We start from the raw sequence: 25,458 nt of genomic DNA, 5'->3' as shown, positions 1-25,458 counted from the left end.
ATTTACTGGCAAAATATGCACCTTTAACCGATATTTTATTAACAATTGGGGTGTGATGTGATGTTTTTAAACCCTTAATTCGCAAACCTCAGTTATGCAGTAATAAAATAAGAACAGGCATTCTTTTAATTTCGAGAAAAATTTGTACGTTAAATAAAAGTAATATGCCGCAATTTAAAGCCAGCTGTGGTAATGGGCAGAAAAAACACGATTTTAAAAAATGGTTTATTTCGATAAATACACCTTAGCTTCAACATAACTTTAAAATTATAAAATGTTCAGCAATGATTACATGAACACAAACAAATATGAAGTTTACAGTACACAAGAGTTGTGTGCAATGCAAGAAAAGATAACATACAAAAGAATTATAAGAAGAATACTGGCGAAGCTTCGAGAACTGTTTTTCCTTTAAGAAAGAAAGAGAGATTTATGCAGGAGTGAAAAGACTTTGACAATTTATGTGTAAAACGAAAGCTGCTTTATATGTCACCTTCGTATTTTACTGCTTCCGTTTTTATCTTTGGATCGAATCTTTTCTTTGGCTCTGCTTTTTAAATATTTATCTTTACGAGAAGGGCTCGGTGATCTGCCATGTTTTACGGGTGAACGAGATCGACTTCTTCGTTTCGATTTTGTGTACGAACTCTTATTATAATGTCCATTGCTTTCTTTATAGCTACTTTTATCACGTGACGACTTACTTTTTCGGTAATTATCAATCGGACTGGCGGCTCGTCGAATTTTTGACGGCACGACGGCACGTCTGTCGTTGCCGGAATCAGAACTTGGCGAGCGTTTCTTTTTTTCGTATTGCTTTCGTTGTTGTGTGTATTTTTTTGAAGGTAATTCCGCTTCGGAGTCGGAAGAGTAGTCAGAAGATTCTTCACTTTCCGACCTTTCACGACGACGATTGTATTTATAAGATTCCCGTTTTCGATCATTACTAAAAATAACAAACACGCTTGTAAACATAAAAATTGATTTTTGTTCACCTTTTGTTCAGACTCTTAAAGAAAGGGGGACTTACCTGTCGTCTTTTTTAGAACTGATAACCGAACTTAAAACTGCACGTTTCTCAGTAGTTTTTTCTGTCGGCGAGTCTATAAAAAGTAAACGTTTTAAATTACATCCAAGATATAACAAGACGCCATCACACACTACTACAAAAAATACCTACTTGTCTTACTGGATGGTTTTGACGAATTGTTATTGTTTACTGCATTCGGTGCCGGTTCGTTGGTTGATATGTTATGCGAGGGTGTAAATGAACCTTCAGTGCTCTCTGATTCTTTGGCTTCTGATGATTTTTTCTCTTGTTCTTTTGCCTTTCTAATTTTATTTACTTGGGCTTCCAGCCGGGTTATATCAACCTATGTGACCAAGAAAACAAAAAAAAGGTTTTTAAGCGAATCAATCGGTGCAAATATGTTCACGCACACAGCACTGAAAAGTAAATTCAGAAAAGACAAAATTTAAACGTCACAGAAATGAATTTAACTTTCATACCTTAGGTTTGGAATACAGTCTGAGTATCGATAACGCAATATCTTCAATATCTTCGTAAGGAGCATCAAATAATTGCCACCAAGGTGGTCTCAGTGGCAAGTTTATCTAACGAAGATTTGATTATTTAAAATTAAAATACAAAGAAATAAAATCAAATCAAGATTTTTCCAGTTACCTTGAAGAAAAAAAAATTGCAGGAAGAAAATTTCGCGAGTTTTGCAAATTGTCTTTTAGAAAAAAAATTCCCGCAGAAAATTTGATTTTCTGTAATACGCTAAAAAAAATTTAATTCCTGCAAATAATTATTTTTACATGCTCGATTTTTATGAGAAAAGTACCGCCTTCCCTTTACTGCCAGTCACATTTGATTAAAATGGAAAATGTCTTACTCAAAAGTTTGAATTCTCTGAGATCCCGAAAATAAATTCTTGGCAAGTCGAAATTAAATTTTCGCGAAAAAATTTTCTAAATTCGCAATATAAATTATCGCAAAAAATTTTTTTTTTGATTAACGAAAAGCATACGCATAAATATTTTTATGCACATATTTTGTTTGCGTGTAAATGAAAGAAGCAACCTTGTATTATTAAGCCATCAAGAGAGAACAATAATATTACAACAATTTTACTAGGTAAAATACTATAATAATGTAATTACTTTGATTGTTCTTGCAGCTAGAAAAATACAAGCACATGCGATTATATCTGGAGAAAAACGAACGAAAACATCAGTTCGCAGACCGTCGTTCATATAATTCCTAAAAAAAGAAAGCAAAAAAGTTGAACGTATGATGACAGGTCTGTTTTATGTTATTAAAAATTATCCGAGTCGTTCCTACCATGCTGTTCTTGCTAAATTCGCATTCTTTTCAAGATCCAATATTTGCAAGTAAGTTATAATAATCTAAAAAAAATACAAAATACTATATTCAATTCTAATTTAATAATGCTATTAATCCAAACATTAACACCATTCGGTCTGGGGCTGCCGGGTTTTTTCAATAATTCTATTTTACTATGCTGCATGGTTAACATACTTTATCTATTAGAAAGCGACTTGCCAATTTTTTTAATTCCCAAACCTCTTAGAGCCTCATATATTGGCTATTACTCGAAACTACGCCTAAAAAACTCTATTAAAAGCTTTTAATCCTGGAAATATAACTTGTTAGGATTATCCTTAGGACTTAACTTTGTTTCATCAAGGGGAATCATTTTGTAAATTTTAAACGTTATCAATCCGATTTTACTCGACGCAAAAATCCGATTGGGGAAATCAAGTCTATCAAAAGCTATTGAGGGGTGCAACAATATTATTTGGGGTATAAATATTATCGTGTTTACATATATACTTTCTAGTGCTAAATGAAATTCATTTCAGTAATTTTGCTCGAAATCAGCCTAAAAATGAGTTTCATTTTGTCAACAATCATTTAAACAAAATAAAACTTCATTTAAATGCTGCATAAGTTACAAAAAGAGACGGAACAAGGATTAACATACCTTGTGTGGATGTTTTACGTGAACACAAAACCCAAGTACCTTGAAAAGTCAAAACATATACATAAACGACCTTTGAATACCGAAATAGAAAACCAGCAGCGATGTGCCAAATACAAAAATCTGGTCAGCTTTATTGATACGAATACCAGTAAGGTATTTTTGATAATAATCGTACTGAAGAACTAAAATAATCGTACCAAGTAAACATTACCTTTAGTATTATTCTTTCTGCTTTTATTACAGCGTTCTTTAAATTATAGTAGTGGTTGCCCAAAAAATCCATTGGTACGCATGGTCTGTAAAATAAAGTGATTTTATTGGTTAAATAAAGAACTTGGCAAAAAGCACAAAATTAACTTTACCTGTTAATACAAGACAGCAGATGATTTGTTCTTTGAAGTTTTACAAAGATTTGTCTAAAATATCAGCTTATCAAGTGCAACTTGGTTTACATTGCAAAAAAAAAAACACACACAAAACAAACAAAAACAAACATAGAACTCTTTCTTCTTGACAGTCTATCATTTTCCTGCAAATTTTAAATATCAATGTAATTTCTTGAATGGGTATACTCAAATTATCTCTATTGTTTAAGTACTTTTTGTTTATTTCCTCTGAATAATCCATACTACTTTTTGTGTGTGTGTGGTGTATCCATATCGTTCTATATTTCATCTTGAAAACAACGTCTAAACATAAGCTGTAAAATTATTGTCACACATCTTTAAATATCAATTCATTTTCATTATACCATTCAACTTTTGTTAAGCTGCTTCTAGCCCTCGTACATAATATAGCTAATGTGTATGCTGAGACATTAGTTAGAATGAAACATTTTAGTTCTTCTGCATGTCTGTGAATTGTAAATCTTGTGAACGATTTTGACATTTATCAAATCATTCCAAAATTATTGTGAAAGAATTGTTTAAAAATTTCTTCAATTGTCCATGATTGAAAATGTCATATCTTTTAACATCTTCTCAAATCTAAAAAAAAAATATTTATATATATAAATTCAGTTTATAATAAACTTAGAACAAAAAAAAAAAAAATAAAAAAAAAAATTTGATTTATCTTAACCTTCTCAGAAAAATATTGAAATTTCTTATTTTTGAAGTTTATCTGACCTGGCGTTTTTATTGTGTTTTATTTACAACAACTTATTCAGTTCTGTGTCAATTTTTTTTTTTAAGTGAGGTCGGTTGACCTGACCTCAATGCAGCTTTTTGATAAGTAGAATAATGCTAAGTCATTTATTATAAACAAACATTTAAAGACATTAAAAATGGTAGCTTGAAAACTACATATAATAATGGTAGGCATTAGGATATAGCAAGAAATTTCAAATATTAAGAATAAAAGTAAAAACTTCAAAATGCTTATCACAGATCTTATTCTAACTTAACCCTACTTCAAAGTCGAACAATCATATTTTTTTTTAGTTTATAAGTTGATGTTTTTTTGTGTTTTAAAATTTCTTTTTTCTATTGGAGTGGAAAAATTTGTTATTATAATGCATTTTCTTTATATTTTATTGACAATGTTTTCAGATAGTGTAAAATAACATTTTTTAACTGAGGTCAGGTGACCTAAACAGAATGTAAATTTTTTAGTAAATAAATTTATGGTAAGTCATGTTATCTATATATTTAAAGATTCAAAATGGTAGCTTATTAAATTTAAAAAATGGCAGACATTATTTAGCAACATGGCAGCTTTTAATTTACAAAACAAAAGTGCAGAATTCAAAATGGTAGCTTATAAATAAAAGTTAAATTCAAAATGGTAGCTTTTATATATTAAAACAAAAGTTCTGATTTCAAATGATAGCTTGAAAATTACTGAACTCCAAAAGGATAGATTTTAAATGACTGTACTTTAAACAGGTAGCTTTTGAATTGATACTTCCTTAAATGAAAAGTTTTGGTTATTGAACATTAAAAACTAGCTGAAAATCTGATTTTCCCCTTAGTGTTCAGTAAAATCCAAAAAAAAATTGAGAGATTAATTTACATGTCAAAACTTCTAGAATGATCCCTATAAAATTATATTGTATAAGTTAGCACGTTCTAATCATAGGAAAAAATTTTATATGTTAACAACAGAACTTTGAAACTAGAAACAAATCATATGGCTATTTCTGCTGTAAAATACATCATATCAATAACACCTAGAAAAGATATCTGAAATACTGCTCTATTAGCAGAAGCAAAATAAAAATAGACTAGAATAGCTATCAAGACAAAAGAAAAATGTCTCCAGGAGAATATGGAAATCGTACCAAACAGCAATAAATTGTATTTTCGTATGTACTGTAATGAAACCAAATGCCCCTTTTCTATAAGCCTTCTTGTTTAAAAATCCTTCTATTTGCTGCTGATATAACGGTGCAATCTTTTTTTTCTTCACTCTGTTCATGCATCTCATCTCAATTTTTTTATCAACAAAAACTTGTGTTCATAAGGAAAATGAACCTTAGCCCTATGATGCCTCACATGTATCATGTTTTAATAACTTCTGATGTTTTTTGTCAGTTTCCTAATTTGTTTACATAATATAAGAGAATAAATGAACACTTATCCGTTAAGTAAAAAATATAATACACAACTGTGAATGTAGCTTTAAATATAATTGTTGATGACGATATTGATGACTTATTACAAATGTGAAAAATATGTATTCCGTTGCCAAAAAAAAACACTTTCTCAGCCATTCTAATTGAAAAAAAATTTAACATCAGCAATATGACATGTTATTTGCCTGCCTGCAATTGTTCACCATTGAATTACAAAGGCTGAAGATTTTGCATTTATTTCCAGCAAAAATTGTTCAGTTTATGATTTGTAAAGTCATCAACAAATTTGTGTCATGGTTACTCATACAACTTTTTAAACCTTACAGTAAAAACAGTAATAGATTCCTATTTAACAGTTGGCATTCACAATCTTAAACAACTGTTTTACATGTCCCCCAATCTTTGAGTTTAGTATGACCATGCCTTGATACTTTAACAATGAAAAATAACAATGACAGTTTCAGAATTAATTAATTCAATCTCGATAAGTTTGGTTTCGGTCATCATCAATTTACCATTTTTTAAGGTGATTTAAAAGAATTACTTTTATACGCACTATATTCACAAAGTGGGAAAAAATGAGTGAATTGATTTCTTATTTTGCATGCAAAAAGGTGGGTACAGATTTAAAACTTCATAATTTTAGATTTTAGGAGAGTTTAGGAGACTACTGGATGGTATTGAAAGAGTAAACACATGCAAAATTATTCCATATTTTAGGAGCTTTTACCATTTTATTATGGAAAATAAAAAGTCACTGATAAGCCTTATTTTTTTTTAATTTCAAACTGCAACTATGTAAATCAGTGTTCGATTTTCATATAAAAAATGCTTTGCACATGTTTTATTACCTGCAATCAGCACACACATATTGCTTGGTAATCACAATGTCTGGACATTTTATTTTAGTTCTTATCACACATGCCCACTTTTTTACGGTCGACGAGTTACGAATAACTTCTTTCCCAGCTCCTATGTTTCTGGGAAAGTGAACCAAAAGTCATCGAATAATTTCCTTTTTTCAAAAAAAACTTCTAGCTTAAAAAAAATTAATTTATTAAATAATAAATAACAAATTGTCATAACTTTAACAAAAAACAAGCTTAGGTTGTTACAAACTCAATGCACCATTCTCGTGCATAGACTCAGGGTAAGGGGAAAGGGCCGCAATGAGTACATTTAAAAATTGTATCCTCGCCGAAAGATAATCGACGAGCGTTCAACAAGATGTTAGTCTCACAAAGAATACTGCTATAAATATGTCGTTCTAAAATTACATAAAAAGCTTTCTTTTGAAATTTAAATTTTGTTACAATCTGTGTATTTTAATAGCCAAATTTGATCATAAAAAAAGTAGTTTGCAACCTGCTATGCATTTACAAAATTAACCAATTAGCAAACTTTGCACAACTTCAACATTTCTTCCTCTCAGTAAAACTAGAGTCATAGGATGAAATAAAAAGATTTATTGTTTCCATGTGGTGGTAAAAAGGTAACCTGGCCAGCAGTATTACAAATTTTTGGTTTTTATAGAGTGCAACCTTTTTTGTTCATAGATACTTCCCAAACGTCTAACCAACTAAGTTTTCTACTATTTTAAAAGTTACAACTTATAGCAGACATATATCAAAAGACATTTTAATTACACAAGGGCTGTCATTATGGTGTTAAAAACTCACCATTAACCCTGATACTAATGAATAGTCTGGTCTTTATTCACACTTTGCAACTATTTGTTAAACAAGCCAATATTTTAATGTACATTAAAGTAAATCAGATGCTAATTTTTGATTAACATGCTTTTTTATCAAACCACTCATTGTATATACACTATCTAAGCTGATAATATACTTATTTTATTATACAACTAAATGGAAAAAATATGTTCCATCTACAGGCCTTTTCAGGAGAGGCGTGCAATAGCACGCGCACACCTCCACACACACGCAAAATGGCTTAGGCGTGCTATTGATAGCACCTGCAAAATGACAAATTTTATAAGAAGTTAATCAGTGCAGCACACCCAAAAACACACCTAAAATACTTGAGGCGTGCTTTTTGGCACACACATATTAAAATTTTCCTGAAAAGGCCTGCATCTACTTTTAATAAAAAAGGTATATAAGACTTTCTTATCATTTCCTTTTTGTGTGCGCATCAATAGTGTAATAAAAAATGGTTTGTGGTTTTACCATTCCTTCGTACATTAAACACAAGGAAAATATCATGTGAAAATCATTAACATAAATACTTTCTTTTTTTTCAAAAGGAAATCATTCAAGAAAAAAAAAATCAACATGCATTTTACCAGAAATAATCTATTTATTTTGGCCTGGTGATAAGGCCCCTTTTGGAAGAGAGTTTAGGTCTAGTTTTTTACTGTAATACTTTTTGCATATTAGAACCTGATCATGAGGCAGTTTTACCTGTTTAAGGCTCACCTTATACGCAACATGATAAAATTCTTAAAAAATTAGGCTCATTAGTTGAGTTTACTTGGTTTATATATCATTTTGTTGAGCTAGTGCTATTTTAAAGACAATATGTTTCAACCATGAATGTATAAACCACATTAGTTTTTTCATTACAGCCATCGAAATCAGCCAAAAAATATGTTGGTATAAAATTGCTGATAACAGAGTCGTTTTTTAATTCTTTTTAATTTTTACACATTTGTATTATATAATGCTTTCATTATTTAAGAATCTTTACTGTTCTCTACATTACTTTTATAACTTAATAATTTTATCAGAAAATATATATATATTCTATGCATTATATTCAAATTAAGGGCGAATTCCGAAAAAGCCCTGATAATATCCACATTTCTTTTGCTGTTGCAAAGTGAAACCGCACCAGCAATTGCTGATCGCACTTGCTAATTTTTAGGGCTGCATTGTATATAAAAAAAACATTTAAAAAAAAGCCTGCAATTGTGTTGACTTACCTTGTTTATGATGTCAGAATAGTTTCTTCATGCAACGAAAATAACATTTTCATTCCACCATAAACAGCTTATACTGAAGTAAATAATACTCTTCACACACGGTAACAGCTTATCCACTTTTCACAATTTGGAAAAAAAGTGTCACACTACATCTAAACAGTTTTTTTCCTTTTGTTTTTATCCATACAAAAGAACATCTTGGTTAAGTATACATTCCAGGCTCAAGTAAGCTTGTCAATTTATTTTTCTAGCAACAATCTTTAATAACCAGTTACATTAGCCTTGTAATACAACAATTGAAATACTTCTGAATATCAATTTAACAATGAGTTTCACAACAATAACAAAACATACACCAAGCTACACAGGAAGCAGATATAAAAAACAACTTTACAAACTTCAAAGAATTAAATAAATGAACAACCTTGCCTTTACAACATTTCCCTGACGTATCCCTGTTGTTTTCCATTCACAACACACCACATCATGTATATCAACTGTTTGACGATGGACACATGAGTGATGGTTGATAGTGAGGGGTGCTAATTACAGCAACAACCCATGTTTACAATGCTGTCTTGTATTGACTGTAAAGTAAAGTGTGTAAAAAATAAGTTTGATATGAATACACTAAGACATGGCTTGGCTAGCAGACAAAACTAAAAAAACAAAGCTCTTAAAACCACCACTTCTACCTCGTAAGTATCCTACCTTAGAAACAGATAGTATCCATAATACTATTCATTGCAAGCTCAGTAAAAATGTGCACTGAACAACGTTTTGCACCAAATACAACCATTAAATTTGATACATAGTTTACAAAACCTCTTAAATCAAAAGGTTTTCCAAATGACTGTTCTTTTTAAATTAAGAATTGTACTAAAGTTAAAATTTGAATTCTACCACCCAGAGTATACTTGTTTGTGAAGCCACGATGTTTTAACATGAGAGGATTTTCCTTCTTTAAATTACCAAAAAAGCTGAAACACAATTCTTTACACCATATTGTATGTAGCAAAAAACAATATTAACACACTTACTTTTTTAACATATTTTGTTTCACATGTTCATATACATTTATCACGTCCCTGATCCTGCGAGGACTTTCTTCTATTTTAGCAGCTAAGAATATGGCAGCCATTGCACTAACCTAAATATTCAGTGTCGAGAAATTGTTTAAAATGAAATAAAAATACGACAACTCTAAATTATAATCAGCATGTACAACCTACCTCAACCTCGTGTTTAACCAATGATTTTGTATAATAAAAACGTTGTAGTAAAACTTGACCAGTAGCCATAGCAACCTAGATGTGCAACATTATATAAAACATGCAGTTTTTAATTTACTGTCAATATTTCATCTATAAACAAACTACAATTTAAGATGGTTCGTCATTGGTATAGCCTTCTATATATTTCAAGGTACTTAAACATTTATATGTTATTTATATTTCATATGTTATTCTAGGTTTAGATATACTTTACCTGATATATACATGGCCTTAGTCTTTTAAAACGTGAATACTCCTTTATTATTTATTTCAACATTGGAACATAAAATGTAAAAATGAATATTTAATTTTTTGATTCTTTTTAATTTTGTTAATTTCCACTTAAAGTTAAAACTAAAAAAGGTCCCTGTGTAATTTTTATTTTTCCTAACAAGTCAACTTAGTCAAATAGCCAACAAACCAACATTACACCAATCTCTGACCACCATTCCCATCTATTATAGATCATATTTTAAAGATAAAAAGGGGTAAAATCAAGGCTAAAGAATTTTTTTTTATTTCATTGTTACAAAATCAACATTTCTCTTAAAATGTCTCAATGTCGCCCTTTGACACTAGATGTGCATATTTTACATGACTAGCCTCACAAATATCGAGGGATATACCCTGTCTATTATTTCCAGGAGGGGCCATGGCGTAGATGGAGAGTCCTAGAGTATTTAATGCTCATTTTGGGCTACGCAGACCCAATTAGAACCCGCGCTCTACTAGACAACTCCCGGCAACATCCAACGGCCCACACAGTGTGCCATCTTCCCAATTTCCCTCACATGGCTTGGGTTAACCCGGGGCTATGGTAACATTCACTCGCCTATGTTGAATCGCCATCAAGAGGAATCGAACCCCTGTCTCCCGCACAGAGTACGAGAGCTATAACCACTAATCTACGGCGCCCCTTAAAACGACTGAAACTGTTGAAATAATTGATTTAGCCTCTAACTACATCATAAGACACAATTTGTATATTCAGCGATTCAGTTCAGCTTTGTTACCGTAGTGATGATTGACATTTAAATTTGACATTTACCTAATTGACGAAACAAATTTGTGCTACATGCACCACTTTTAAAATTTCACTGGGTAAAAACAAACCTAGTTCGTAGGGGAAAAGAATGCAAAAATATGTGGAAATGGAAGAATAATTAGCTAACGAAAGGTAACTATAATAAAAATATGTCTGGAAATGATGCTGAGCTAGCTAGCTATTTAGATTTTGCTCCAAAAAATTATACTTGCTTTAATTTTTAACATTGTTCTTAAAACTCCAAAATGTGTAAAAATTGTTATGAGGTCAAACCGAATTGCCGAATATAGCTAGCTACAGAACATAACAGATTTCAAATTATCTACTATTTTTTAGACATATGACTTAGTATGGGAGACAATGTTATATTTTGGATATTGTCTCCCAACATAAGAAAAAAATATTTTTAAGTTCTTTATTGGTAGCTATAGCTGTTCTGCCCAGATTGCGAAAACGGCCTGTTTACAACCAGGACAGCCGGATTATGTATGCATGGTCCGATTATGTTTTTTTTTGTACTGGTTATGTCGTGGTGACCGGATTATGAACGCTGATATAATGGCTGGCCAGGCAGGCTGTGATTGGCATTTTCTTCGAACTTTTGTGAATTAAACATTCTCTGGAAGATAGAACACCCCCAAAAACTAGACATGGCGAAAGAAAAAAGTACTCTTGTAGTAAATACATTTCAACATAATATACTTTGAAGTAACTAAATTTCACGGAACCTAAATTATTCTTTTTGCGGGAATTAAGTTTGTGAAAAGTTATTAAACTTGCGAATCCTAAAATTTAGTACTTGCCACGAAATTTCGTTTCATTTGAGAACAACAACAACTTTGCCACCAGGCTATTTGCTTGTCAGAAGTGATGACGAAGGATATAAAAGCGGTCGGCCTGATTATATTTGTTCTATCGGCCTTCCCCGATTATGTGAGTTAGAAATAATATAAAAATATCCTATATAAGCCGGTCGGCCCCGATTACGTTCGTTCCTGTAAGTCTCGAGACTGTCATACATAAGTTTATGTTTGTTCTAAAATAAGTGAGAAATAATATCAAACTGTGGTATATAAACTGGGCTGCCCTGATTATGTTCCAAATAATATTTTTTGAGTAATAAGCCGGCCTGTCCTGATTATGTTGCCCTGATTATGTATTTTCTGCTCTGTTCTTAACCAGGGCAAGCTTCCGTACTAAATCAGGGCAGCGTTTATTATCCGGGCAGAACATAGTTAGCTTTAGAGTTACACAATAACAGCAAAATCATAAGAACACGTCCAACCTGCGGTAATCTTAGTAACAGTCCAGCTGTTTGTATTAATTCACACCCAAATATTCTTAATTCATTCTCTGTATCTCGATCTAAACCATCTTTCATCGACGGTGTTTCATCCAGGTTTTCAGACGGAAGGATGCAATTTTCGAGAGAAATGATAATATTATCATAATCTCGCTCTTTTTGAATACGCTTTGTAACAACTGGCGCAGCCATTTTTATACAACCATGTAAAAATTACAAACAGAACTCGGTGAAACTTTGAGTTTGGAATGTGAAAGGTGAAAAATTTAAGCCGCCATTAGTTTTGGAAGCAAAAAGAAAATATCCTCGTTCTCGGAACCTTTTCCCACAATGCATTGGTTTAAACCTGGTTTAGATAAACATTTTTGTATGATGACTACTCAGTGTGTAATAATGGGGCACCGAGCTATGTATACACCACATGGCCATACTCGACAAAATAGATAGCTAGATGGATAGATGTGCATATTTTACATGGCTAGCCTCACTAATATAAAGGGATATACCCTGTCTATTATTTCCAGGAGGGGCCATCTATCTATCTAAGTCCTAGAGTATTTAATGCTCGTTTTGAGCTACGCAGATCAAATACACCTTTACGATATAATTCAGTGGTACATGCGTTCCTACGGCTCCCCATCGTTTTGCAATATCGGAAAAAAGGAGGTAAAAATCGTGTTTTTGTGAGAGTTTGTTAGAGACGAAAGCGTGTTTTCTCAAGTTTTTTAACTTCCTTCGTATCAATTTCTTTAAAAATAATTAATAATCTGTGGCGCCGTAGATTAGTGGTTATAGCGCTCTCGTACTCTGTGCGGGAGACCGGGGTTCGATTCCTCTTGACGGCGATTCAACATGGGCGAGTGAATGTTACCATAGCCCCGGGTTAACCCAAGCCATGTGAGGGAAATTGGGAAGATGGCACACTGTGTGGGCTGTTGGATGTTGCCGGGAGTTGTCTAGTAGAGCGCGGGCTCTAATTGGGTCTGCGTAGCTCAAAATAAGCATTAAATACTCTAGGACTCTCCATCTACGCCATGGCCCCTCCTGGAAATAATAGACAGGGTATATCCCTCGATATTTGTGAGGCTAGCCATGTAAAATATGCACATCTATCTATCTATAAGATACAACTTATGTGTACTTTTCATTAAAAACAAAACGCGGCAAGAAAAAGTCACGAAGAAACGTGCTTTCTCATTAATAAACTCTTATAAAAGTGTGATGCTTACCTCCTCTGATCGCTAAATAAGCTGCGATGCAGTGTTATTTTTCCCGAATTATTGTAAATTAAATTGTGTATTAGGGCCTTCAAACACCTTCAAACTCTGCATTTCTATTCTGATTAATTTGCCACCTCGTGGTGGTACCTGCTCCATTGAAAACGTACCACCACTCGGTTAAAAAATTCTGCTTAACGTATCCATCAATCTTCTCAATCAAATTTGAATGCAATGTGTATAAATGATGTTTTACCAAAACAGGTAAAGAAGAAGACGTCAATAATGACAGTGATTCTGATTCTAAAAACGTGCAAGATTGGGTCCAATGTGACAGTTGTAAAAAATGGTAGTACGCACAATGCGCACAACAACAATAGCTTGATCGAACCGTAGATGCAGATGAATGGCATTGTTGCAAATAACGAACACGTTTTGAACACAATATGTACACAATATTTTTATTAGGCTAACTTGTCTTAAGAACATTCCAGTGTGTTCTCCATGGTCTCCCAACTTCCGTTCCGAAATTCCATGTGAACATCATAAATACCCAATATTGATTGGTCGAGCTTTACGCATCAATCTTTGTGGAGACTTATACCAACACGAGAACCATTTTTTTAACAACCAATTCTCGATCATGGCTTTTTATGATCATGGATTTTTACTGTGGAAACATTTTCTAATTTGTTGAATTTTTTTTCATTTTCCCTAATAGAAATAAAGCTGATAAAGTGAAATTTGTCTTCATTTTTATATTTTTAACGGACGATGCATTACCCCCCTTGGCCGTTAGGGGGGGGGCCTAACGGCCAATTTGCCGTTAACAGAGACGAAAACTGTTTGTCGACAGCCCCTAAATAAGATGCAGTGTTGAGAATGTTTACAAAGATCAGTAGGAATATGTAGTAGGCAAAGCAAAGTGTATAACCACAAAAACTCTGAGCCAATAAACAATGAACATTTACATCAAGCTTCAACTGGATCATTTAAAGCAGTTACATATCACTTATGGGTAAATTAAATTGTGAAAAAAAGGGCAATTTTTATTTAATTCTTGCCCAGTGTAAAATTAAACATTCCTTCTTTTTTAAAAAGAATTGTATTTTGTAAAGAAATGTTACTTTGACCTACTACAATTCCCTGATAAAGAGTTGATATTATGAAAAAAACTTTAAAAAAAGCAATAAAAATGAAATTCATATGAAAAAGAAGCACATATTTTGCTAATATGTTATCTACATATTTGTAAAATATGTGCACAAATTTTGGGGCGTCTTTTCGCTTGAGAAAGGCAAAATAAATGATGTTAAGAGACCATCTACATGTCTGGTCAGGAGACTAGTGCAGTAGCACATTCACAATTTTGTAATACCTTTGTTTTGATAACTTTAAAAATAACTAAGTTTATAGGTGTGTGTGCTCTAGTTTTCTCTGGCGACATCTCAGGGTGCAATCCAGAATGGTAAAATCAGGGTTGCTAAATCCCAAATGGGATTTTATTAAGGTGGTTTTAGGTATTTTTGAAATCTTATTCCTTTATAAATTGCATTAAATGGGTTATAATTCTCATATTTCGTAGTGAATAAATTAGCTCCTTTGATAATTTGGGATAAATTACTGAGAAATTACTGGTGGATTACACCCTGATCTATGCTTTGTACAGCTTTATGTGATTGTCATTTGGCTGTTTGTGGCTGTGTATTTGTTATTTATGAATGAAATATCTCATTCCGTAGAAACTTCCTTAAAATAATCCATATATTTTAGAATAAAAATGGGTAGAAAGTCATGGAGTGAGTTGAAAGAAAGAAGAAAAGGACCTGGAAGGAAGTCAAGGAAGCAAGAACATCCAGAAGAAAATATTCCACAAAAATTTTGTAAGTGCACTGACACTCTTTTTTGAGACTAAAATTAGAACTTAATCATATATATGCTTCTTGGTATAAGCTCGTACTAATTGTGCTAATATAAATCAATACTCACTCTCTCTGTGTGTATGGGCACATCTAGGAGATAGTACGAAGATTTTGGATATAATTCTGGGTTTTTTGTATATTTTTATAGCAAAGGGTCTGTGTACAACATATTGTGTAAAAAAGCATATTAATCAAATTAAATACACCTATACAAAACGTATTCTGTCCATGAGCAACCTTTTAATTGGTAGGTAATAACAAAGTGAAATAGAACCCTAATTAAACAACCAATGCTTTTTTTAGTAAGTCCATCTGATCGAAAACGAATAAATATTAAAAAGAAAAAAAAGGAGAAAAGGTATTTTTTTTTAATTTTTATTCAATTAATAATACTAGTCGTTAGCCTGTGGAAAAATCCACTGGTTCGCCCATCCTTTTTATACCGCATTGCGTGCGTCTCACCTGCGCAGCTGAGCTACCATTTTGTGTGACAGACAGACAGACAGACGTATACGGGTATTATAATATAGATTCGTGGTTGGAAGTCCAAATGTAATCTTCTGCATATGTGCAGCTCCCATGAATATTTACTCTCATAATAAAGTCATTGTTTTGAAAGAAAATTATTGTTCTCATAAAAATAGAAATCTGTGTTAAATGATCTTGAGAATACTTTCCTATAGAAGTCATAAATCTAAAAAATTTGTAAACAACAAAAATTAAAAAATATATTATATATATATAAAGTATTTAATTTTTTCTGAGACTATTTTTTTGAGACAAAAATATACATAAATTTTCTTGTTGTGATGAAAATGAACTTTTGCCACACAGAAAAAAAACCAAACATTTATTCTGGCCTTTTAATGAAGCCAATAGGATAGAATGCGTATGTTAACACAACTGATGCATACATAATCACATACTTACCTAACCTAACTTTACTTACACAATTTAATTTTTACACTCTCTCTAAAACACAATCCTAAAGAACCTTTTTTTATTCTTTTGTGTTGAATGTTGTTCTAATTTATTTTTATCGCACTGAGAAAATTAAAATGATTTGCTTCTGTTAGTAGAGCAGTATGGCAGGTATCATTTTTAGGTATTATTGACATGTATTTTACAACCTAGTACCCAGGACTGAATGAATAAATCCTATTAAAGATAATAATACAATTAATAATGCATAAGAAACATGTCTTCCCCATTACTGCCACTCATTCTATCGTACACACTATGATTGCTAAGGTATTGTCTTTAAGATTAATTTTTTAGTTTTATTTTTGATTCAAATTGAAACGATTTTTATGGTATCATTATTTATTTTACATCATTTCATGTCGTATCATTAAGCGACTTAAATGTTTCATATTTTTTTGCAAAATAATTTTATAACAGATTAAATAAATGGAACGATTTGGATAAAGTTCTAAAACGATTTGGTACAATTGTCCAAATATCATGTGTTTTGAAACGATGTTAAAATCAATTTAAAACCAATTAAACTTGTTAGACGTAAATTATTAGTTTGTAAAAAGCCACTGTTACTACTTATATTTTTACTTTGTAGCACACCCCAATAGAGGCTTATCATTGTATATACCCGCAAAGCTGTATTGGTTTTCAGTTATCATAGTTATTAAGGAAAAAAAATATTATCTCTGAGATATTATATATATTTGCTTTAATCGTTTAGTAAAAAAACAGTTGTGAAGGATGTTGCAGCTGGCCAGGAAAATGGTAAGAAATTGAAATTCTGCTTAGCATCAAATTGTTGCTTTCTAAAAAGCATGTTTTATTTAAAGTTGCCGCAATATTTCTTAATAAATTTAATGGTTATCCTATGCTAATTTTCAGGGGAAAACGAGATTGTTGATTTCACAACAAATGTTGCATCAAAGACAAAAATGGTTTGTAACTTTAATTTTTTTACTTGAAGCATCACTCTTACACAATTTATCTCATTTGACAAGCATTGTCCCTAACTAATTAGTGTTACACACCAGGCCTATCTACAAGGGAAGAACGATTGCTTTTGGTCAGGCAAGGAGTCACCCAATTCTGAGAAATAAGAAACTAGCTGAGCCATAAATTGCTCCCTCAATTCCACAAAATTTTTGTCTGGTAGAGCAATATCAATTCATCTCACATGAAAATCAATGTCATCTTTCTTATTATTTGCATAAAAAAATAACTAAAATATATAAAAAAAGTCAAGATAATACATAAAAAAGATTTTGTAATGAAGTATGAGATTATAAACTTATTCTATTTATTCAGGTTGTTGCCCAGTCTAAATTATTGTAACTTTGGGTGAGCGATTTATTGCTCAGATGTTATTTTCCTATTGATAGGCTTGCTTGTATATAAAAATACTAAAATCTTATTTTTTTTTTTTTTTTTAATTCATTGCATGTATTGAAAAAAAGACAATACAGTGATTTTTGCAATCTGTTCTTTTCTTGGAAAATCAAGTAATTGTGTGTTCAAACTTTAAAGAAAGAATCCCCATGAGAATATAAAGTTGTGTTAAAAATTTAAAGAGTCTCTAAGAGGTATGACACTTAAAAATATGACAATGGTGTCAATAGATAATTATAAAAACTATCACAACCATGCAGTATATTAAAAATCACAGTATTTATTTTATTGTTACTGTAGGGAAACAAAAAAGTTCAGAAGTTGAAGAAAAAGTAAGTTATACCCACATAGTGTTGTTGCTTGATTGGTTTAAAACTGTAATAAATCATTCTGTTTCTTTTTTGTCAACAGAAAGCAAAGCGATGTGACAATATTCGATTCAGATAGTGAAAATGACTATGAAGATGGTTTATATTCTTCAACAAGAAATCTTCCAGAAGACACAGATGATGAAGAAGATCAAATAAAGACTCAGAAGGAAGAAATAAAATTGCAGGGTATATATATCAACAAAAATTATATGTTTTAATTATTCACAGTGAGCTATTAATGCTTTAATAAGTAGTAGCAACTTTTTTATTGATTTTACAGATGCAAAAAACAAATTGAAAGGACAAAAGAAGAGGTAATTTTCTTGTTTGTTTTCGTTTTTCTTTTTGAAGAGACGGGAACAAGTGATCAAGAAAAACCACCAAGAAATTTAGAAAATTAAAATAACATTATTTTTAGTTCTAGTAATTTTAGATCTTCAAATTTTCAGGAAAGGTATTGCTCCAATGATGTTTCTAATGATTTTTTTTCAATGTGTATATGATGATTTTTTTAGTAGGGGTGATTACGTGCTTTTATGATTTTTATGAGGATAGGTATAATCAAGATTCAGTTCTTAAAACTTTTTATCTAGAACGACATTGGATTCGTTAGAAAACACTAGTAAAGAAGACATCAGTGATGAAGATGGAGAAGAGATGGATAGTGATGATGAACTGGTATGAAAAATTTTGAACTTCTAAGAAACAAAAAGTGGATCTTGTATTTTTTTTATCTTACATAACACATTTTTGTTTAGCCTAATAATGATTTTGGGAGTGATGTATATGATGATTCAGATGAGGTTGAAAATGAAAATGACGATGTAAGTTTATTTAATAGTTGTCTAAATACCTTTTTGCAACATATCTGATTTATGTGTACAATAAATCAATTTGTAAGAGGTGGTGCAGTAGTCAAAAGTGTGATAATTAAATAAGAAAAAGCACTTATAAAACAGAGTATCTGTAGGAAAACCATTAAAAAACCATTAAAATCAGACTAGCTGAAAACCTTTAAATCTAAACTTTCTAAGAAATTTGTCTATTGTCTCATAGTAACTTGCCAATGCCAATTTTAAGTTTTTTTATCCATTTTTCCCTTTAATGTTCTTAGGGTTTTGTTCTCGAATGTGGCAAAATAAATTGGGGAAAATATGAAAAGCTTAAAAATTACCAGTCACCGTGTATTATTTTTGATAAATGAAAATAAAGTGGAATAATGCACACTGGCTCACATGGCTCACATGACACAGATTGGTAATTTATAGTTGGAATATGATCCCACCTTAGTAGCTTTTGTAGATTCAATAGGTGTTTGCCTAAGATTACTACTTGTGTCCATTATAATGATCTCTCCTATAATCTCTATTTTGTTTTTAGTTACTTTCTGTTCAAAAGAAAAAAAAGAAGTTACAACATGCTAATTCACAGTCTAAGTATAATAATTTTCTTCATTTGGTTAGCCATATTTTAAAGTATATTGGAGTTGTGCAGTTTTAAGCAAGAAACTTACAGGACCCTATTAGATAACAGTACCATTTTGTAACTGGTTAGGCCATCCGGTGTAAATTTTAACTAATAAAAAAATAAATAAATAAATAATACAAGTATCCTGAAGAAATTGTACATTTCCCATCTTATCCTTAATAGAACTAATCGAATCATCAAATTTTCGTGTTTTTACAGAGGTATCTCAGATGAAAACAAGGAATGGCTCCGTATTAAAAACGGTGCAAAGAATTCAGGAGGACTTAAACCTATGATGGAGAGCAGTGAAGAAGAAGAAGATGAAGAGGGAGAAGAAATGGAAAGTGAAGATGACCTGGTATAGAGAATGTCCATTATGAGAATGACAAAGATTTATTATACTTTGCCTTTTCTTATGTGATATGCTTTTGTTTAGCCTGATGATGATTATGGCTGCAATTCGGATGATGATTCAGATGAGGTGGAAGATGAAAATGTAATTGTTTTAAAATTATCACCACTTATCTGTTCAGTCATCGTCACTGAGTAATATAGATATTGCCTTTTGTTGATCAAGCAAGATTATAATAGACTACGTTTCGACAGCTACAGCTGACACTGACGGGCCTGTCCAAATGTAGAATAAATTGCTTGTTCATAACATGATAATATCCATATTATTCAATGTAATTAATGTTATTGTTTTTTGTTTTGTTTTCTCCCCACAGTGTGCCTTATTTCTCACTGTTGACTTAATTAAAATTAACACTTAACAATTACTGTATGTGGTGAACTGGTCTATCTCGCTCTGGCAACATGCAGCTGGTTGTTAAAATTAAAACGTTTGAATAAGGTCATAGTTAGATACCACCTTCATGTTTTATAATGCACAAGAAGTACTTCTATTGGTGTATTGCCAGTACTAAAAAAATTTATAAGCCCACATGGTAATTTTTTTGTTAGAACATAACTGTTATGCTGATTTGTTTTTAGTTACTTCCCGTTGAAAAAAAAGCAAAGAAGTTACAAAAAGCTCATTCTCAGTCTAAGTAAGTAAAGTGCCTCAAGTTAAGTGCCTAAAAAAATAATTGTGGTGTCATATAGTCATGTATGGAGTATCACCAGCTTTTCTATGTCACATTTTCTCGTTAGTAAGAAATTGTTGTGAAATACAATTTAACTGTCTGGTTTGTTAACATGTTGCTGTGCACGTTGGCAATTGGAGTACCAACATTAATAAGAGAGACTGTGTATACACTGTATCAGCACTCTTAGATAGATTTTACTACTCTGCACTTGCAACGTAAAGGATTAAATAATCGTCTTTGAAGGGAATCTAAGGTGATGAAAGATGTTAAAGTTATGTTACAGAGTTAAAAAAAAATTTTTAAATTTTAAAAAAGCTCTTTTTGTTATTAAGATAATGCTATTTTAAATGTTTCATCAAATTTTTATGATTCTAACAGAATTTAAAAAAAGCTATTTTTAAAGCGAAAGGCCAGTGATAGCATTACCATCTTTAAATATGCAGTGCTTTTTATACATTGTCACTGCTTCTTTTTTTTGGTCATGCAGGGCGTGTTTGTAGACATGCTTGATACGTGATACTCAATTTAGTGATTAATTAATTACTTCATGTATGTAATTAGTTAACTCCTTTCTTTGAGAAGAGTGAATAAAAATTTTAACATCTATTACATTGTATGACAAACACCTAGTTGATTTCAGTTGGTTTTGACAATTCCGTATTTTCTATAAAGTGTTCTCACTGATGTGATTTGTGACAAGAAATGGCTTACTTGTGTGCAGATTTAACCATTTTTCAAGCTGGAAAAATATTTCCTCACAACAAATTTTGTATTCAAATTTCTTTTCCAGGAAATTAGCTGAAGAGGAATTAAAAACGAATATTGCAGAGAGCGAGGTATTTGTGTTGCCTAGTGGTCAAGAAATTGAGAAAGAAAATATCCTTTTTTATTTTATTTTTTTATTTTGCCGGTTTTTTGTTTTGTTCATTCGTAGAAAAGTTAAATTTCATTCCTGCTAATCATCAAGTGAATGCCAGTGACGTTTTGTAATTTTTAACTATTTGGGTAGATTTATTTTGTATCTATTCTAATTAATATTTGCCGGAGTTCCATTATTGGAAATTTGGAGTTTATTTCTTAAGCTTTCTGAAAATACTAATGCAGGCCAATTTCCTTGTTCTTTCTCAATTTCCAATAATTCTTACCTTATTATTTATTGATATGCTATTCTCTTTAACAATACATATTTACATAATGAAGCTCCAGATTTAGCTATTATTAATCAAAGAATCAAAGACAATATCCATGCATTAAGTAATTTTAAGAAGTTTCGTCAAAATGGAAGGAGTCGAAGCGAGTACATGGATCTGCTCGTTCGAGACTTGATGATCTATTATAGTTACAATGAATTTCTTATGGAATATTTGATTAATCTCTTTCCTGGGGGTGAGGTATGGACTTCTGTTAAAGGTTGCAAGAAAAGAAGTTTTTTTTGTTTTAGATCTCTAAATCGAAAAAAAGCTGACCAAATCCAAAGCTGCTTTGAGTAGTAACCAAGCTGATTCTTCGTTTGTTTTTACCTTATAGATTTTGGAATTTCTTGAAGCTTGTGAAGTAAAAAGACCAATTACCATCCGGTCAAATTCTTTAAAAACACGAAGAAGAGACTTGGCACAAGCTTTAATCAACCGCGGTGTCAACTTAGACCCTATTGGTAAATGGTCAAAAGTTGGGCTGGTAGTGTACGACTCGTCTGTGCCGATTGGAGCTACTCCAGAATATTTAGCTGGTCATTACATGTTACAAGGTGCTTCCTCTATGTTACCTGTGATAGCATTGGCACCGCAAGAGGGTGAACGTATTCTTGACATGTGTGCTGCTCCAGGTGGAAAGACTTCTTACATAGGTTGGTATTAGAAAAATCGCCATACCCCTGAATTTTAAAAATATCACGCGATCATACAAAGCTAAAGAATGATTTTTATGCGTAAAATATACCTAGCCCTTACATACATAACCCTTACAAATTCAGCATACTGGCTAACAAAATTTGCACATTAAGCTTGACCTTTATTTGTTTTTAAGGAGCACTTATGAAGAACAGTGGGTGTTTGGTTGCAAATGACGCTAAGGCTGCACGATTGAAGTCCTTAATAGCGAATTGTCATAGACTTGGCATTACCAATACGTTAGTGTGCAACTATGATGGAAGATCGTTTCCGAAAGTAATGGGAGGGTTCGATCGGATATTATTGGATGCACCATGCAGTGGAACAGGTGTTATATCGAAAGATGAGCAGGTCAAAATTAACAAGGTAAAATGTATTTTTGTGTCGCATAGACTCAGTTATCAAGGACAATTTTATGTGAACAATTGTCAGTGCAAAGCAACGTTGATGTTTAAAATTTCAGTCGCACTGTATGAGTTATGTTGGTGTAATCTGTTGGAGAGTTGTCTATGGTTACATTTTGTTTTTAGTCAGACAAAGACATACTTCGATGTGCGCATGTGCAGAAGGAGTTGTTATTAGCGGCTATTGATTCTGTAGATGCCAAGTCTAAAACGGGAGGATACATTGTTTACTCGACTTGTTCTATAATGGTGAGGCAAAAGTAGTACAAATTAATATTCATCCAATATAATCGAATCATGAGCTTCATAGAGAATTTCCTGTTGGTTTTGCGTTGGTCAATTTACGTCTAAGTTGCTAAATTAGGGCGTCTAGTTCTCCTGGACAATCTTGAAACTCCTGGAAATTTAATATACTCCTGGAAAGATGAATGAGGAGAAGTCCTATCAAATAATATTTCGTCCTAAAAAGATACAAAAATAAAAAAAACTCATGGAAAATACTTTTTCTAATTCAATTTCTGTCCAGGTTCGGTTTGGGTTTTTTTTTCACATTGAAATTTTTGTTTTTGTAAAACGAAATTACTCCTAGAAGAAGGGCAGAAAACCCCTAGAATACTTCCTAGGGTTTATCTTTTAAAAGTAAGTGGCCACGCTGTAGATTTTGTAGGTGTTTTGCCCAACTACTTTTACATTTGTTAAAAAAAATTTTTGTTTTGAGCAGCAAGAAAAAATCGGTCAGTAAAACAAAGTGTCAATTTAAATATCCTAATAACATGGCTTTGAGACTTTTTCCTGTTGTTTTAGGTAGAGGAAAATGAATGGGTTGTTGATTTTGCGTTAAGCAGACGAAATGTCAAACTGGTTCCAACTGGTATTGATTTTGGACGAGAAGGGTACACGAGGTGACAATCCATATTTTTCATGAAAATTTCAAAGTTGATCCACATGTAATTTGATTTTCATACGTTGTTGTTTTTTAGGTTCCGTGAACGAAGGTTTCATCACACTTTGAATTTGACGCGAAGGTTTTATCCACATACGCAAAATATGGATGGCTTTTTTGTGGCAAAATTCAAAAAATTCACCAACAAAATTCCCAACAATAAAGGTAAGACCTTGTCACTACACTTTTTCGAGACATAAAAAACATTTTCGTATGATTATGTTACAGTAAGTTAATTATCATCCAATACCAATATAAATTGTATCCCTCATACAAGATTATATGTAATTATGAAGGAATAAAAAATCAGTGTCAAAGAACGGGGTCGTATAGTCCCCCCCCCCCCCCAAAAAAAAAAAAAAAAAAAAAAGTCAGTCGACTAAATGTTCAGATCTATGGAGAACTTGAAATTCAATCACTCAGGTTAACAACTATTTATAGTTACTTCCGGTTTTTTATTCTTTGAACTGTTCGTATTAAAAATTAGAATCCAAATAAAGGGCTTGAATATGTAGTGTAGATAATTTACAGAAACTTGTTTGTAAATAATCAAAAAAAGGTGGGAAACATGAAGTGGAAATTTTTGTACAAAAATTGTTACATGGCCACTCTCGTAATTTAGATGTCAAAGAAGAAACGTCATTGGAACTAGCAGTTGAAGACGAGGATAATGAAGAAGAACGGAATAAAGCTGAAAATAGCGCTGATAATGTCAAAAAGCCAAAGAAAAATAAGAACAAAGTGGAAACGCAACCGCAAAAAAGTAAAAAGCCTAAACGTGATGTTACGACTAAAAAAGAAGACATTGTAAAGAGTACTGAAGAAGTAAAATCGACAGAGAAACCAGTTAAAAGCACGCCAAGACGTGAAAAAGGACAAAAATCGAAAAAACTTAACCACAGTGGAAAAAAAGATAAGTTGTCTGAGAAAAAACTAAATAAACGCAAAAGAAAAAGAGAAGAAGATGATGATGTTGATGATGCGGATGAATAAACATTTTTTTATTTTTTTAAACTATATTTTCTTTATACTGTATAGAGCTTGCTCATACAAGAATAACTTGCTTAATCCAAGACAAATATTTTTTCGAGAGTTATATATTTTAAGAGCAACAAACTTTCGGGGGGGAAATTTTTTGGGTTTAAGCTACTCGATTGAAATGCGACCAATAAAAAACCCATTTACCGAACCTGAATTAGCTGGGAAATTTACTTTAAAATGATTTCCGCCAGTTGGCCAAATGAAGCCCTGCATTCCTGCTAGCGTCCAGTGTTGCAATAAGATTGCGACCTTCCATTTTAAAGAAATTTTAATAATTGTTTACCATTTCCAGGACTGTTTACTCTTACAGGCCTCCCACACGTCCTGTATTTCCTGTATTTGACAAAAGTGCCCTGTATTGTCCTCTGTATGCCCTGTATTTCTGAAGAGAAAAGCTGAACTATCCAAAAATCTAGAAAATTTTAGAGAAAAAACTAAAGAAGTAATATTTTTACATTAACTTTAGTGTTGATATTGGTTCTTTTGTTGACATTTTATTACTAACCTAGTAAAAAACTCGTAGGTGGGTTTGGTACTTACATTACTTAAATTTTAGGAAATTTTTGCATTTATTTCTCAGAATTTTAAAAATGTCCT

The 25,458-nt window shown here is 31.9% G+C and overlaps 2 protein-coding genes across 2 annotated transcripts; one reads left to right on the top strand and one right to left on the bottom strand.

The window, feature by feature from the left end:
• Nucleotides 1–211: 211 nt before the first annotated feature.
• LOC130641260 (cyclin-L2-like) lies at nucleotides 212–12,476 on the bottom strand. The gene is made up of 11 exons (XM_057447994.1): nucleotides 12,138–12,476; nucleotides 9,766–9,840; nucleotides 9,574–9,683; nucleotides 3,223–3,307; nucleotides 3,012–3,050; nucleotides 2,348–2,412; nucleotides 2,167–2,266; nucleotides 1,510–1,614; nucleotides 1,181–1,373; nucleotides 1,031–1,103; nucleotides 212–946 (listed from the first exon to the last, which is right to left on the bottom strand). Exons 1-11 carry the CDS (start codon nucleotides 12,345–12,347, stop codon nucleotides 490–492), a joined length of 1,512 nt encoding a protein of 503 aa, XP_057303977.1. The 5' UTR covers nucleotides 12,348–12,476; the 3' UTR covers nucleotides 212–489.
• A 2,634-nt stretch (nucleotides 12,477–15,110) lies between these two features.
• On the top strand, nucleotides 15,111–24,901 carry LOC130641252 (uncharacterized). The gene is made up of 21 exons (XM_057447976.1): nucleotides 15,111–15,255; nucleotides 15,598–15,652; nucleotides 16,994–17,037; nucleotides 17,155–17,207; nucleotides 17,959–17,990; nucleotides 18,070–18,215; nucleotides 18,310–18,343; nucleotides 18,623–18,707; nucleotides 18,788–18,853; nucleotides 19,410–19,465; nucleotides 19,716–19,854; nucleotides 19,933–19,992; nucleotides 20,490–20,545; nucleotides 21,375–21,463; nucleotides 21,779–21,975; nucleotides 22,112–22,430; nucleotides 22,610–22,839; nucleotides 23,004–23,126; nucleotides 23,682–23,779; nucleotides 23,858–23,985; nucleotides 24,443–24,901. Exons 1-21 carry the CDS (start codon nucleotides 15,153–15,155, stop codon nucleotides 24,811–24,813), a joined length of 2,484 nt encoding a protein of 827 aa, XP_057303959.1. The 5' UTR covers nucleotides 15,111–15,152; the 3' UTR covers nucleotides 24,814–24,901.
• Nucleotides 24,902–25,458: the final 557 nt, after the last annotated feature.

This window comes from Hydractinia symbiolongicarpus, chromosome 4 (assembly GCF_029227915.1).
Source record: "Hydractinia symbiolongicarpus strain clone_291-10 chromosome 4, HSymV2.1, whole genome shotgun sequence".
NCBI lineage: Eukaryota > Metazoa > Cnidaria > Hydrozoa > Anthoathecata > Hydractiniidae > Hydractinia > Hydractinia symbiolongicarpus.
The sequence above is the reverse complement of the archived record's forward strand: the minus strand, read 5'-3'. Positions and strand labels throughout refer to the sequence as shown.

Excerpts from the sequence above, each read along its gene's own strand:
- LOC130641260 (XM_057447994.1), bottom strand. The coding sequence starts at position 12,347 with ATGGCTGCGCCAGTTGTTACAAAGCGTATTCAAAAAGAGCGAGATTAT. Across the intron at positions 1,615-2,166 it reads TAGCTGCAAGAACAATCAAA|ATAAACTTGCCACTGAGACC; the intron begins GTAATTACATTA and ends AATCTTCGTTAG. Across the intron at positions 947-1,030 it reads AGTTCTAAAAAAGACGACAG|TAATGATCGAAAACGGGAAT; the intron begins GTAAGTCCCCCT and ends TGTTATTTTTAG.
- LOC130641252 (XM_057447976.1), top strand. The coding sequence starts at position 15,153 with ATGGGTAGAAAGTCATGGAGTGAGTTGAAAGAAAGAAGAAAAGGACCT. Across the intron at positions 17,991-18,069 it reads GTTCAGAAGTTGAAGAAAAA|AAAGCAAAGCGATGTGACAA; the intron begins GTAAGTTATACC and ends TTTTGTCAACAG. Across the intron at positions 18,344-18,622 it reads TTGAAAGGACAAAAGAAGAG|AACGACATTGGATTCGTTAG; the intron begins GTAATTTTCTTG and ends CTTTTTATCTAG.